Source organism: Pteropus medius, unplaced genomic scaffold (genome assembly GCF_902729225.1).
Source record: "Pteropus medius unplaced genomic scaffold, Ma_sr-lr_union100, whole genome shotgun sequence".
Lineage (NCBI taxonomy): Eukaryota > Metazoa > Chordata > Mammalia > Chiroptera > Pteropodidae > Pteropus > Pteropus medius.
This window is the reverse complement of record NW_024349224.1, coordinates 2,276,948-2,293,185: the sequence shown is the minus strand read 5'-3', so window position 1 is coordinate 2,293,185 and position 16,238 is coordinate 2,276,948. Positions and strand designations below refer to the sequence as shown.

Genomic DNA, 16,238 nt, shown 5'->3' with positions numbered 1-16,238 from the left:
CAGAGAGAAGGAGCTGGCGAAGCCTGTGCAGGGTCGGCACGGGCACGCGGGGACGGAAGCCGGACGTTCGGACGAACGGGAGCGTGTCACAAATAATGAGCACAATCACCACGAAACACCCTTTTTTCTGGCGTTTAGAACAACAATGGGCTGGGAACAAGTGCAGACGGTGTAACGTAACAGTTGGCTCAAGGACGGTGCGCATACCAGCCCCACTTAGTATTTTTAAACTGAAAAGTGAAGCGTCACCAGCGTCAAATAAGGACTGGTTAATGTTTCTTATCGATAACTTGAACGTGAAGATGGTACAGGTGCCACTTTTCAGTGGACATAAAACTAATGTTCTCAATGATAATCTCGATTAAAAAAAGTCAGCTTGCTGCAGTGGTAGCTGAGACGAACAATAAAATACTCACAACTGCAAACTTCTTTAAAAATTTCATCTGGGCTTTAAAATACTCAACCCCATCGGCGCAGAACGGTACAGACCACGCTGAGCAGAAACGCATATGAAAGAGCCAGAAGTCTCAGGTGACCACACGTGCGACAGGCAGCAGAGTGCGCAGTGACGACTCGGAGGGAGGAGATCAGGGTCCCTCCCACAGCCCGAGCTGTTTAGGTGACATCCGCGAGGCTGAGTCCCGCTCTGGGTGTTTAATTTTAAAAGGGACACTGACATCACAGGAGTCATTTGACAGAAGCCTGATCAGGAAGGGCGAGGTCTCGAAGCGGGGTGGAGAGCAGGAACGTTCAGTCCGCAGGCGACAACGTTCACGGATGTGGCCCCAGACGGCGTTTCGGTCTGAGGGAGGGGTGAGCCTTGCGTTCCAGGGGCTCCCCTAAGGCAGGACTAGAGGGTGCGGGGAGGGGCCTGCGGAGACAGCTCTGTAACAGCTGTTTGCCCGCCAGGGAGCAGTGCGCTCGGGCACCGGAAGTTCAGGCAGGCTGGCTACCCTGGAGGCAAGTGTGACGAGGTGACTTCTAGGTCCCCTGCCCACCTCCTGAACGTTACGGGTCTATGACTATGACATGGGATGGAAAATCCATCAAAAGATGAAAAACCATGTCCTAAGTCTGGTAACTCACTAAATGCCTAAAACTTGCCTGGACTAGCAAATAACTGTGCTGTGTTTAAAAATATTAAAGCCGCTCAGAAAAATGTCCTAATGTCATAGCTTTTAATAGCGATGGTTTGAGCTTGCAGGTATATATCTTAAAAAAATAGTTCTCCGGGCAACAGCTGGGAAATATGAGTAACGATCACTCTTCGGAGCGACTATTATTTAGACCAGATAAGCTAAGGATATTTTACTCACTCGCTCGGATTTTACAGAGTGGGAAGCTATCAGAAAGGTTAAGTGACTTCTTGAGAACTACCCAAAGGCGTCAGGGGTGTTATCTGCAATGATGATCTCGCTGGAAGACTTTGGCATATAAATCCCCTAATTTATTTCTCCTGCCATCGCCCACACAGTAAGTCACCAGTTAGGAAAAGGAACTCCAGGCTCAGACTTAGTCTTTCTGTTTGGTGCATAAATTTAAACTGACTTCCAAAGAAGGCTGGCTTAGATCAAAAGGCAGTCAGACCGGCCAAACTATGCCAAAGTTCAAGGCGAGAAGACGCTTCGCTCTTGAAAACAGCAGTGCCGGGCCAGGCCTCCTGAGGAGGGCTTGGCGGTGATGCGGTAACATGGTGGGCCAGATGCTGCGACGGCCACAGCACTGTGCCTGTACCGGGACGACTCGAGAGGCTGTGCTACACACACCTGCAGGAGGGCGCACGTCCCGCCGAACTCTCATCTGTAAATTAGACTGAGCAGCAACCTCAGGCAGTTTGTGTACTGCCTGCCACAAGCGTAAGCGCCCAGTAGCTAAGCTGGGGAAGAACCTTCTCTACTGTTCCTATGATAACTTGGAAGTGAAAGCTCTAAGGGTTTTCAAACTCTCGAACAGAAGAAAAGGAAATCTGAGTAACTTAAAACAGACGTCCGAAAGCAGCATCTCGCTTAAGAGAACTCAACTTTTAAGATCCTGGGCCATGAAGTGCCTCAATATTTTCCCTGTTTTTCATTCTTAACATTATCCAATTAATCCATTATACAGCTATTGTGGAAAAGTTGAAATTCTGGCTCAACTAAAGTCCTCGGCTATGAAGAAACTCTAAATGCTGTCTCTGAAGCTCTGCCTGACGGCCCTGTGCAAATCAAGAGCCACGGAAACGCCTGTTGGGACTCTGCTGGACAGAGAAAGACGGATGCCAGGAGTCGCCAGGAAAGACTCTTCTTTTCAGCCTCACAGGACAGGAGCCTCCGGACGCTGACTAACCTGGTGATGATGTCCAGAGTCGTTGCCTGAGGGATCTGGATCTGCTGAGGGGTCAGCCCGTGCTGCTCCAGCTGCTTTGGGATCAAGTGCCGGTGGGCGATCTCTATCTTCTCCTCCTGCGTGTACCCTGGAAAACAATCGACCTGGTGTCGCAATTATTCACCCGGCTTCCACGGTGCCAAGGCTTTTTTGATGAATCGAATGCAGATTCAATGGGTCTTGGATTTAGACTGAATTTAAACCTTACGTCAATCAGAATAAAGAAACTGAATGTCCAATTAACAACGGTTAAAATTTCCAACCTTTTCACAAATGAAACAAGCATTTCCTAAGCACGGTATTTTAAAGTCTTTTGAATAAAGGATACAGCTCTCAGAGCTGAGAAACAAAACCTCAGTCTAACCGTAGAGATAACTATCTCGTTACCTCAAATCTAAGTTTTTATTATTTACTAGAAAAATAACACATCTCTCTCTTTCAAATAATGTGATACATAATTGAAAAAACTTACAAACACAACAACAGCAAGACTTCAACCAAATAAGCAGCGGGCTCCAAGGGAACAGCTGCGTGAGAGCTATTTCCAGAACTCTGACATGAATTTTAGCACCGAACCAAACCAAAAACTAAGATGTCCCCATAAAAGGTTTTTCCCTCTACGTCTTGGAATTATATACATATGTAATTTGTACATTTAAAAGTCTTTATGTTCTTATTTATTTAAAAGCCTCGAGGAGTATAGATTTACTGTCTTTAAACCTGTAAGACAAAATTCCCCCTAAACTAACTATCCTTTTCCATTTAACAAGCAACATTGAAAAGATGAATTGATAAGGCATCGCTTGGGTAGAAAAAGGAAATAAAAAACACAGAAAAGGTAAATAACCAAATCCGCAGGAGGAAGGTGCCACCACGCATCCGCCTCGGCGGCAGCTGTCCTGAGTACTGCCCTTCGCATTAGTGTTGCTTATGCATTTTCTGCCTTAATTTGGAGTTTCCACCAATTGGGTCTCATGACTTATTTGTTTGTGGTATAAATATGTACAAAGCAATTTTTTACTCCACTGTATTTTAAAACTAAGTTTAGGAACCGCTGGGCTCGCAGATAACTAAGAAATCCAATTATCGTTCACTTCATAGTAAAAATATATTTCAGAATAATATGAAATACAGACTTAGATTATATTTAGAATCTCAATCTATTTAGATTCGATTCTATTTGCATTTTAACAAATAGCCACTGATAACTGATGTCTTCTAAGGAAAAATAATTCTGAGCAATTAAAATAAGGCGAAAACATTGGGATTTACTTCGTGTTAGTGACTAAAGGAGTTTTTTGCACACTTCGCACACGATAAAAAAAATATACATATAGGTATTTGACAGACCTAACTAAAAAGAAGAGGAATTTAAAAGCATCCTGCACTACTGTATAAAGCGAGGCCAGAGGTAATACAGAGAAAGTTTGGCTTCTTTATGACCCATCTCTTAATGAATGAGAGCAAATTCTACACTTTCCTAGAGACGGTAAAAACGTCAAAATCTGATAAACAGGAAGCTCAAATGACCGTGTGGAGATCTGTTTTGGGTTTTGAGAGATTTACTTTGAAAAAAAATTATTTTTATAATTTTAGAAATTGCTTTGAAGAATACCTTATTTTTCATTTAAAAAAAAAAATCATTCCTTAATGCTAAATTCAATCTGAAATTGCTATGCAAAATTTACTCTTGCTATGCTGTCATGGTTCATGTAAGCAAACAGATAAACAAGTTCTGCTGTTCCAGACTCCGAATCTATGTAAAAGCTGGTTTATGCATCAGACTCAGGATTTTTGAAGGTCATACACTGGCAAAACAACTTTTTACTCAAAATTCACAGCTTGACCAATTTCAAAGGGTTGCGCTCACAAAGGCGAAAATATCAATAACGGTTTTAGTTATGACTCGGGTACCTGGCACCTGAATGATCTCCATTCTGTCCAGCAAGGCGGGGGGGATAGTAGCGGTGGTGTTGGCGGTGGCTATGAAGAGCACTTGGGAAAGGTCAAAGGCCACGTTTAGATAATGATCTGTGAAGTTATGGTTTTGTTCCGGATCCAGCACCTATGGGACAATGCTAAACATTAAACAAGCTCGACAGTTCCAGCAGAAAGCTGTATGAACTCCAACACACACGGGACAGTCACAAGGCTGCTGTTCTTGCTCGATGCAGTCGGTCTGGGCGACGGGAGGACGAGAACACGTTCTTCGCATCCCCCCATTCTAGACACTATGTTTTAAAATACGAAACACGTTCGATGTCAAAATTTTTGAAGACGTAAAAGCGCAAAGAAGCAAAAAGGACCCTTTCAAGTTCCTGCGCGATCTGCTTACTGACGCCACTGTGCGTCCGTCCTTAGCAGGCCCGCGGAGCCAGCCCCTTCCCCTGGCGCGCCCTCTCTTAACTGCTGTGGGGCGCAAAGCAAGTGCGCAGAGCACTGTGAAATCCTTAGGGGAGGGGGACGAGCAGCATGCTCCTCCTCGAACATCATCAGAGAGTCTGGAGCGTCGGAACTGAAAAGGAGCTTCCAGACAAGAGGAAACCACTAAAACGTGACTACGCTACTATATTCTCACAGTATGAGGGAGAACTCACGGTTAAAAATGCCTCGAAGCAAACCTTTCTGTTTATGCTGAGCGGAATATCAGTGCCTCTTAAAAGTATTTTAAGTGGATAGATTAGGTAATTTAGCAAGTAGATTCTCAAGATGCTGAATGACTCGTGTTCAGGACTCTGTCTTCTCTGGGTTACTATTCAAGGGCTCTGAGTCACAAGGACTCACTGAGAGTCCCAAGCGGGACCCTAAGGAGGGTCCTAAGCACCTTCTACACGTTCTAAACCCTTCACACACTGCCGCTTTTCCGAGGCTAGTGAAGACAAACAGGGCTGACATACATATTCAAAAAGGGAGTAAAATGACTAACTCAGCAATCACAATTTTACTTATCTAATTAGAATACATTAGTTTCACTAAAAATAGAATTATCTTATCTTTTAAAACTTATTCTAAAAAAAAAACCTCATTCTGTGACACACACACACACACACACACACACACACACACGATATTCCTAATGGTACTTGGGTTAGGAAAGAGGCCTCAGGAGAACTGTAAGAAAATAAGTTTTTTGAAGCCACCCAGTCGGTGGTATTTTGTTACGGCAGCTTTAGCGGACAGAAAGACCCTGATTACACAGATATTCATATATTTGGGATATATTTTCAAAAAATTTGGGGATATGTGAACAAAATTACTGGTGCAGACGACAGAGACCTCAGCAAATATAAAAGGCCTCAAAATACAAGTACGAACAAATCTTTGAAAAAGGCAACCTGAAAATGTATTCCATCTGAACGACAAGTCAGTCAAAATAAAAGGATCAGAAGTGAGCAGTCGAATCATTTAAGCACAGAACTGCACGTAGGAGGAAGCACTTCTAGAACGGCAGAGTAAGGAATTCTGAAAATCTGCTCCTCCATAAAAGCAATGAAGAACGCTAGCAAAAATGGTCCAAATCAACTTTTTTAGAATTCTAGAAATTAAATGGCGACAGTCTGAACGGTGTCTAAGAACACATGGGTGACTGCAGCAAGCTCTCCTCCCACTCTTTCCCTTCTCCCACGTTCACGGTGGCCTTGAAAACCAGTCGCCGCCCAGCCACTGGGAGCACAGAGGACCAGAGTGCTCCAACAGCCCCATTTCCTGAGAACGGTATATGCCCTGTCTGGATGTTCCTCGGAAACTGTCATTCTCAGCGATTTGTGTTTATTTGTCCCAACTCAGAGGACGCTCTGTGTGAACAGCCCCATCTCTGGGGGATTTGGCAAAGACAAGCAGCAGCAACTGTTAATATTTCAGGGGCCAGAGGCAGCGATACCAGTTAGCTGGGACTAACGAGAGGCTGGTCACAAAACTAATAAGGAAAAACAGGAATGAGATACTTGGGGAGGGGGGGCCTTTAAAAAGCTCTGAAACTTTCCTGGGGCTCGAGAAGGTCACGTGCAGGACTACGGCGTGATCAGGAAAGCTCCGGGGAGGCCCCACGCGTTCACCTCTGGTGGAAGCGAGGGCTACGGCAGAGCTGTAGATCACCAGCCCGTGCTCAAGGCGTGTGTCGGCACACACGCGAAGGGCCACACGCGAAGGGCCCCTGGCACAGCGCGGGAGGCCTGCTGGCTCAGACACTTATGTACACTTTACTACTGAATCCAGTGGCGGGTCCTTGTAGAGACGGAAACAGGGCAAAGGCCAGGACTTGGGCCTGACAGAGCATCCCTGGGGGTGGGGGTCGGGGTGGGGGGGTGCGGGGGGAAGCCTTGGAGGCGAACACAGTCACAGACTCATAACAATGCTCCCCCAACCCACTCCAAGCTTAATTTTCATGTAAATTATAACAATCAAACCACCAATCAAATACGCGGAAAACGAAGACATTTTCAGATATGCAAAACCGCAAAACATTTGCCACTCATGCGAGCTTTCTCAGGAAACTACTGAGGGATTAATGCCACAAAAACAAGAGAATAAACCCAGAACGAGGAAGGCACGAAACACAGGAGACTGGAATCGACATGGTGGCAGGGAAGGGAGAACCCAGGAGACAGGCACGCCGGGTACGGAGAACAGTGCGGCGGGAGGCTTAGCGATGGCCCTGGCAGAACACCTAGGGTCTGAAAGTCTCGGAGGGAGAATGAGACAACTGGTAAAGGGAACAAAGAAACGAGACAATTACTACCTCTAAGAAGATTTTTAAAAACAGGTACGGAAAAACAAAAAGGAAGACAAAAAAACGATCACATTAAACCACTCAGCTCCGCTGCGAGAAGCACTTACATAGTTATCATGTTGTAAATACTCAATAATGACTTAACGAAAGGATGAAATTTATACCAGGAAACTAGGGGTACAAAAAAGGTATAGTAGGGACCGAGGGAAGAAAGCCAGCAAAACCTTCATCTCCTACAATGTCCCAAACTGCAGGCTCAGGAAGCAGCAACCCGGCCATGCTCGCTCGAACGGATGAATCAGCTACAAGTTAAAGAGGTCAGAGAGACAAGAAACGGAAGCCCAGGGGCGAGGCCTGCTTGCTGTTTTTTGTAGGAACCTGGCAGAATGACCGGTCTCTAACGATAAGCATGCAGAAGATTTTGTTCAACTGTTTGATGAAAACAAAGGAAAAGAAAAAACTTGAGAATTGTTAGAAAAGGTAAGAAAAAGAGATCTGGGAGACATTTTAATTTATATATAGAATTGCTTCGGATTTTAGTCTCGGACTGTTCTTCCCGTGACTGAGCCCACACGGCAGGGGTGTTACCTGAACGAGATGCTCTCGCAGACTGATACCTGACCGGGATGCTCTGGTCGACGTTACCTGAAGATGCTCCAGTCTTACCCGTGCCGCAGCTGCGGACAGGGGACTCTGGGTCTCACCTCGAGCAGAGCCGCCGCGGGGTCTCCCTGCAGGCTTTTGCCCAGTTTGTCAACCTCGTCTAACAGGAACACCGGATTGTTCACCCCCACGGTCTTCAAGCCGTTGATGATGCGACCGGGCATGCTGCCCACGTAGGTGCGCCTGCGGAAGGTGACAGCACATTAACCCCGCGCTCGCGGCAGGCGGGAGCGGTCCCATTAGACAGGAAAACTCAGGACTGGGAAAAGTCGCTTAGCTCTCACAGTGATACACAAAGAGGTACTACATATGTACAAAGCCCTACGACACAGCAGAACATTGTTAGACTCAATTCTTACCTCGTTTTCCATTTAAGTCTGGTTAAGTTACCCACGGTATTGGAAGAACTGGATCTAATATGTGCCATTTAGTGAGACTGAAAAACATGACACTTAAGTCACATAGGTATGGTTCTCCTCAAGATTTCAAAATGTCCACGGGACCCTGCGAATCTAATTCCCAAGCCACTCACGGTTTTCAGGGCGCCCCCTGGCACCCGAGCCTCCAACGTGACCGCCTTTCTACGTAACGAAACGGCTGCCCCAGGGCTGGCTAAGGCTCATCATCTCCATGAAGGAAATCAGATTGGTTCAAAGGCCACTCAAAATGTAGACTCCCTCTCACCCCCCCAAAGAAAAATTCTAAACTTTAACTTTCAGGGGAATAATTGATTATTAATTGTAGTAAGAGGTGCTGGTGTCAACAGTATTTACATCATAATGCCATTAACTCTGGCCTTTCGAATGCAGCTGCGTTCACCAGCCACTAACTGGCACAACCGAGTGCAGCCAGGTATTTTGTTAGGCGTTAAAACGTCGGAGGCGGCTTTGTTGTATCTGATCGAGAATCGTCTACATAATCACGACAGACGTGGAGTGCGGCGTGACACAAAAGCAAATATGCCAGACTGAACAGAGTGCCTGTTCGACACGGCCAGCGACACTTTATTTTCAGCAGCAACGTACTGCTCTGAATTACAGCCTCGCTGCCCGAGCCGCACGCACCGCACGTGCTGTCGGCGGAAAGGCAGAAACTGAGGGACGGCGGAAGCAGCCGTCTTGGGATGGAGTGACCTCCGATGTCATGGGAATGCCTTGGTCCAGGAAGGGTGACCGAGACACTGGGACCAGATGCACTACAGCAAACGTCCTGTTTAAGGAGTTAGCGCATTCGAGATTTCAGAGCTAATAAATTCTCTGAAACTCTTTCTCTAGAGAACTTACAGGTTTGCCATTACTCTGTGGTTAAGTGGGAAGGGGAGACATTTCTGACAAACCCTCAGTGCCTCTGAGGGTCATTCTTGCTGCATTAACTCTTTTCCTCTCCTTGCCCGTCTGACAGGTAGCGTGCGACAACAGGGACCGACAATTCTGGACCGAAGGTCATGGACAGAAAATAACACGCCAGGCAGATACCGTTTCTAAAGAGGAAGTGGCTGCCTAGACTCCGGTCACGGGACACCAACAGCCCCTCCTTACCTTCCCGTCGCGTCCCCAGGGCCCAGAGAGCGAGGCCCAGACTGCTTTGTCTGGAGTTCAAGGCCCTCAGCAATCCAGTCTCCGGCCTCCCTAACTTCCTGCCATGATGCTCTTGGTTCATCCAGACACCATCCGAGGTACTATCACACTCCCCTTATGCTTCTGCCCCTTCGTTAATATGGAGCCTTCCTGCTGATTTACACTCGCCGTGCTGCTGTAAATAAATCCCAGCAATTTTAAGAGCTTTTCCTGACCGCCTCTCGCCCAGCGACTTTCCTGTAGCGCAGGGCCTACAGCATTTACTGGCCCCACGATTCGCGGAGGCACTTACGCCCAGTTCTTACTCATGGGTACCAAGTACTTAGAGCCTGCTCTAAGGAGCCGGGGAGCACTGGGTGCTGGACGCAGAGCTGCACGATTGCTCCCCAAACAGAAGCTTGCTTCTCCTATATATTAAGGACAGCAGAGCAAGGATGCCAGCGCCCAGTGGATCTTTCTGTCATCGCTGTTAAGGGCACACAAGTCCTTGAACAGTGTTTTGGACAAATTACTTGACCTAAGCCTCAGTTTCCTCACCTGTAAAGTGGGGACAGTAACAGTGCCAGCCTCACGGATTCCACGAGGACTATGGGAGAACATAACAGGTAAAACGCACGCACAGGGCCTGGCACACGGTTAAGCTTCCAAAAGATGCTACCGCAATGTTATGTCTTCAAATCTACCGTAATCCACAAGGCGGTCGGCCTGTCACTGCCGACGACATCTGAGTATCAGGAATGAGATATGTCTACCCACCTCCTTCCCAGCAGATAGAGAAGGGGGGTAAACAGGCTTTACCGACAATTTTTCTTGCCTATTCAGTGAAGGGAGCTCTTACGGCTGTAGTGCCAACTATTAAAGTGATATTTACGAAGAATTTGTAATACAAAAAAATTATGTTATAAGCGAACTGGAAAGGGCAGGATTATAATTCTGTTGCTTAAAAATAAAATGGCAAAAGTTGCCTAATAAAAAGTCTGGCAGAAATAAGATGTTAAAAGTGACAGTCTTTGTGCGATATGGTAGAAAAACTTGGGGAAAGTTTTCCTTTTTTATTATTTTCCCAATTTACTAAGGGTGTGTGTGCGTCTCAAATTGTAAATAAAGTAATAAGCCTTAAGAGACACCCTAATGATCGCAAAAAGAAAAAGTCCTTAAGAAACTAAAAAGTCTTTGGTGTAGCCGTCTAAATCAATCTGTCATTCTCACAGCAGCCATTCCTAACCTTCTGACACGCGTGCGTGTGTGCGTGCGCCCACCTAAAGGGCTGTGTGACTTGTAAGTACAAGCACGCTTTGCTCACTCGCATTCCCTAGCGCCAAGAGGGTGCCCGCCGCGCCCGGCGCCGCGCTAAGGAGCATAAGGGGTGATAAAACCCCTGCGCTCCCGAGCTCGTGCTTTGTATATACTCATGTTCCACCGCTACAGTTTTGTATTAGGAATGCCAGGGGCCCATATTATTTAATCATTATGAGAGCACGACAGACAATAAGCGGTCAGTCTGGAGGGCAGTAGGTCATAACCGACTGCACTTATATTAATGGAGGAAGCCTGGGGCTGTGGCCTTGAAATAAATCTAAGTTTCAGAGCACAGAGGGGCCAGTGCAGGCACAGGCTAGAGGTGGACAGCGAGCGCACCGTGGTATGGTGGCCGTGCCGGGGCAAAGCACGCTGAAGCCTGCGGCTTCCGCTGGTCTTCCCTGCAGACTCATAAAGAAACAGCCTACTTATCTGAATCGTCACCATTTCAGGTCACGTATGAAAATTTATCAACGTGCAAAGCAAAAGTTCAGTTTTCTTCTCGTCTTGTTGAAAATTGAGCTAAGGATTCCCTGCAGTGGTATAATTTAATTATCCGACGTGCAGCTGGTGAATGACTCCTGAAGAGTTAATATCATCAACGTGAACTATAGCACAACTGGCATATTTCACCAAGGAACGACTAACGAAAAACAGATTATTATATGAACATGATTTCAGAAAACTTCATCCTAAAAGAAGTTATTTTATATTTAATTTCTATGGACTGCTTTAAAGTATTTAAATGTAACATTTAAATATAAAAATATAAGTTTTAACAACTGATAGATGGGAACCGAGACTCTGATTTATAAAGGACAGAAAAATCCCAACGGAGATAAACCTAAAGGAGAAATATCGACAAGACTGAAAAACTGCAGGACTTAATATGGAGCATAAATGAGATTCTTCATTCTTTGAAGCCACTCAAAATAATATGAACAGAAACGACGGGCCAGTGTTCTGTCAGACCACTATTATTTTCCCAGTTTAAGATTTAAATGTAAATCGAATCCTTCTTTTTCTTCTCCATCTCCTACCTCATCATCATTTAACTCGAAAACACAAAGCTTTGGTTACTTTTCAAATTAATTCTCAACTTATCAGCACCTTCCTTCACATGAAGAGGTACTTCTAGCAAAAGGCTGAAGTCTTCTGGATGGGAAAATAGGGAAAGTGAGTGACAAAAATCAAGAGAACAAGCAAGGAAGATAACATAAAGCAGCTCTGTTTTTCCTTGGCTATTTTAAAACTGCAGAACAGCGGTGCCCACTCAGAGGCAGAGGGAAAACAAAACTTTGCATGAACTCTAATCGTGACCATGTGACCAACACTTGAATGCCAAGACCTGGGCGTTTCCAAAATGCCTCAACTCTCGCATGGAACCGCTTGTTCCCACAAACTCCAGCCCGTGTCACGCTGTGACCCTCAGCTGTTCCTTCACCCCTCCCATTCTCCTCCAACCCATAACCCTGACATAAGCCCGCAGCGGCTCACCGCCCCCGCCCCGGCAACCACGCCCGCTCTCCACCTGCTCCCCACAGGCTCCGAAATTAAAATTCTCTCCAGGCTTTGGAAGCCTGCAGGGTAGGTAAGTACTAAGTCCCCACTGGCACAGGCCAGGCTGCTGTCACGTTTAAGCGAACCTCTGGTACAGTGACAGCTAGGGCAATTACCAGCAAGGTGCACCAAAACTCAGGCTTAACAGATTTGTCCGATTCACAGACAAACCCACACACCTTCTATGTGGCAGTGATCACAGCTGCTACGCATGCCATCGTATTTAAAAATCTCATGTTTACACGTTTGAGGCAAATACACGATCTTCTTTTACAAATTCTTAATTTAGAGTCGATTTTCTTAACGATAGTCACATGCATGAAAGTATATGCACTTGAAAAAGTGAACAAATTGTACACCTATCAGTATCAGTCAACGTTTGAAAAAGAGACCTGTGTAAACCCCACCATGTTCACAGGTGGAGAGAACTATGATACAACATCGCCCACCACTGGGCACCACGAAAATATATTTTCCCATGATTTTGCCGCACAAATTAAATAATAATGCCAAGAACAGGATATTTTTGGTACGATTTAAAAATCGGACTGAATTTTATAAAAAGTCATATTGAAACATGTAAATCTCAACTGATCCTCCTGGGAATTTAGAATTAAACTGATAACGGACACTAATCTTTATGGACTGCTCGCTGCGTGCCAGGCGCCGAGGAAGCACTTCTCACGTCTTCCTGAGGGATCGATGTCAACGTGGAAAGAAATGAAGACAAATCACCTACAGGTCATGTGCCCCTGACATTAATTTCACGTGCTAATTATTTCACAAACTCGTTCTCTAAATCTCATCGGATGCTTAAATACTATGCTATCAGTAACAAAACGGATAAACTAAAACAACTCTGAGTCCACGAGTCAAGTCACTTGCACGCGGAACACCTCCCCGAAGCTCTGTAGCTAAAATGAGAAGATTCGGGTCCTAGATCCAGCTTCTCCAAGATTGGTGCAAGATGCCAATTTCCTTACAGAAGCAAACTACAGCCTCTAGTGGCACAAGTGAGAATAAAGTCTAGGGAATAAAAATATTGTTTGAAACTGCCAGAAAGAATAGCAATCAGGGGATCGTTTCAGAAACTATATAAATGTCTAACCAATGTACTGGATATCTGAAACTAATAATAAAATAAAACCACTAAAAAAAAAGATAAAATACTAATTGTAAAATAAAACCTTGATAACAACAAAAAGAATGACCCGACTCAATGACTTCCTTGAGCGAACCTGCAGCCCTCATGGCTCATTCATTCAATTCTTGGAATGATTTTTCTTTACTGCATAAGAACTGTAAATAAGCAAATAAAAGAGAGCAAAAAGAACCATTTTTTTTATGGAAAAGTTTCTAAAGGTGCCTGTCTCTGCCTAAGGCCAGTGATCTTATGAATGAGGCAGATGGAAAGTAAGACGTCATGAAATCATCATATTCTTATTCCCCGCCGTGACCTAAGTTCAGTCCACACTTGGCTCACCGCAAGCACGCGCTGACATTACCCTTGGGTGCCACTGCTTGGCAAAGCCTCCACTTGGAATCTGGGCTGAGGGGATGGTCTGAGGACAGAAGTTTTACCTTGTGTCATTACTTTCTACCGCAAGTTAAGCAGCTTCTTTTGAAAAAGTTTTAAGATTGGGATTTAATGGATGTATAACGTATTGATTTCAGGGCACACCATATTCTTTCATGAGCAGCTCACGATCTCTACATCTTTAAGTGTTCCCCAACGCACTCTGCAGGCCCGTCATCCCACGACTGTGGACCAGAGGCTCGCGCCTTCCCGAAGCTCCTTCCCATCCGAGCAGACCACAGAGAACAAAATGATGAGCGTCACATGCAAATCTGACTCCAATGTCGGATTAGTCAGACGCAGTTCTTATAGTTTAATGTGTTTTTACAGAAAAAGTGTCAAAAATGCAAGAATGAGCCTTAATAACTATCCTAACCTTTCTCCTTATTACTCATACTGTAAACCAGCCTTCTGAAAAGGAAGTTCAGGCTGCGAACCTAACAAATTCGTTCTGGAAGATCGTCTACCCCCTTCCACCTGGCCCGGCCACACCACACTTACTTTTTACACCCTAAGAGTCATGGGTCAGTACTTATGAAACGCTACTGGGCCGAAATGCACGTGAAGGCGTTATGATGTCTAATCGTAACTCGTTCATCAGTGCACGCCAGTGAGGTCCCAGGAGGGCCGAAGCACCGACCAGCCATCCGCCATCGCACCAAGAGCCCGACTCGTGTGGGTATGCCACTGTGGAGGGCCCCGGGCCAGCTGGGACGTACCCTAAATGTCCCTTCTGCCCGGTATCACAAACGGCCCCCCAGAGGAAGAGGCCCACTATGCTTGGCTTTCAAGGGGGCTCCACCCCGCCGAAAGGGAAGGAGAGAGAGAGGCCCCACCTGTGTCCCCGGATGTCCGACTGATCGCACACGCCCCCCAGCGCGATCCTGTGGAACTCTCGGCCCAGGGTCTTGGCCACGGATCTGCCCACGCTCGTTTTGCCAACGCCGGGGGGGCCGACGAAGCACAGGATGGGGCCCTTTAGGCTGCTCTTCAGCTGTCGCACAGCCAGGTACTCCAGCACCCTCTTCTTCAGTTTTTCCATGGCGTAATGGTCGTTGTCCAGAAGAACCCGGGCTGCTCGGATGTCCAGCCGGTCTGTCGAATAAGCCAACGGCAATAAGCTGAGCATGTGGGGCTTATAAATGGAAGAACTCTTTTCAAGGCTGGCAAGGGTCAAAAGGTTTTTTTTTAGAAAAAAAGGTGTGACAAGGACAGACTTGGACCCTTCTGAACGTGTCCTTAGGGAGACCCAGGCTTGGGGTTTTTGCTTTAGAAGATTTAGTAGCTACAGAAATAGCAGGCACTACACACTGAAAACCTCGCAATTAACACTCATTTCATCTGGAATGATTTCCCAGATATACGTTGTATCTATGGACACTAATTGCTACACGTTGTTTCTGCTGAAGTCTGTTCCTCTTCTGGTGTTTTTTCTCCTTACTTCCACGACATATGCTCATTCAGAAAACTGGGTGACATTAATGAAAAAGATGCCACCGTCGCCCGTAACCTCACGCTCCCCAGAGCATCGCCTTCACTCCAGTAGGTGTCATTCGGGTTCTGTGCGTGCGCGCGCGCGAGTGTGTGTGCGTGTGTGTGTGCACACGCCCATGTGCTGCCTACAGTCTTGTTTTTCAAAGGGGCAATTATATGAAGCCTTCAAGTTTGTAAAATGTTTTTTCACCTCATACATTACGGCCACCTTTCAGTGTCAAATGTACTTTTCACTAACATATTAGTGGCTACATAATACTCCATCATTTCATTATCCACACTCACTTAACTAATTCCGTACTGCAGAGCATTTCGGGCTGTCTATAAATCTCCACAGTGACAAAGCATTCTTCACTGTGCATCCTTTGAACTAAATCTCCACATATATCCATAATTCTTCCCTTCAGCTAATCTTCTATAAACAAAAGTGCTGGGTCAAAAAACGTTAAGACGTAAAGAACTGCTTAAGTTCTACTGATTTAAGTCTCACCAGAAATGTATGAATTAGGCTCTGTTTATAAGCCAAGCTTTCATCAGATTTACTGATGTGCTTGAGTCCTTACGATAGTCATAGATTAAACACTAGGCGTGGAGTCAGGGGATGAGACCCAGCCACAGAACCACGGTGACTGCGAAAGAGGAGGTGGGGGGTGACAAACGCACGCGGGCCCTCTCTGTCAGTCAGACATTTGCTCGTTCTAGAAAACCTGATGTTTTCCTGCGGTTTTCCTACAGGAAGAAAAGTGGCCTTAAATAATAGTTTGGTTCTCAAGCCAGTCAACAAAAGCCTAGCTAAGCAGCGATATATATAATTTCGCTGACTGCATCGACGGTCCCAGCTGAGCCATCAGGAAAGGGAAGAAGGGAACCCAACTAATAAATGTATACGTGTAAACGAAAGACCAAGTTCCCCACCGGCTTATAATGCTAACCATGACACAAAGGCCTAGCACAGTTAACACAGAACTCCAGACCA

General features: G+C 45.8%; 1 protein-coding gene across 2 annotated transcripts in view; it reads right to left on the bottom strand.

The window, feature by feature from the left end:
- The window catches only part of LONP2 (lon peptidase 2, peroxisomal), a 63,537-nt gene that overhangs the window by 27,789 nt on the left and 19,510 nt on the right, over window positions 1-16,238 (bottom strand). For both annotated transcript variants that reach the window (XM_039880804.1, XM_039880803.1), the window contains exons 7-10: window positions 14,605-14,863; window positions 7,798-7,939; window positions 4,279-4,429; window positions 2,326-2,452 (exon numbers count right to left, since the gene is read on the bottom strand). In XM_039880804.1, coding sequence (XP_039736738.1) covers window positions 2,326-2,452; window positions 4,279-4,429; window positions 7,798-7,939; window positions 14,605-14,863 — 679 coding nt within the window. The remainder of the gene's footprint in view (window positions 1-2,325; window positions 2,453-4,278; window positions 4,430-7,797; window positions 7,940-14,604; window positions 14,864-16,238) is intronic.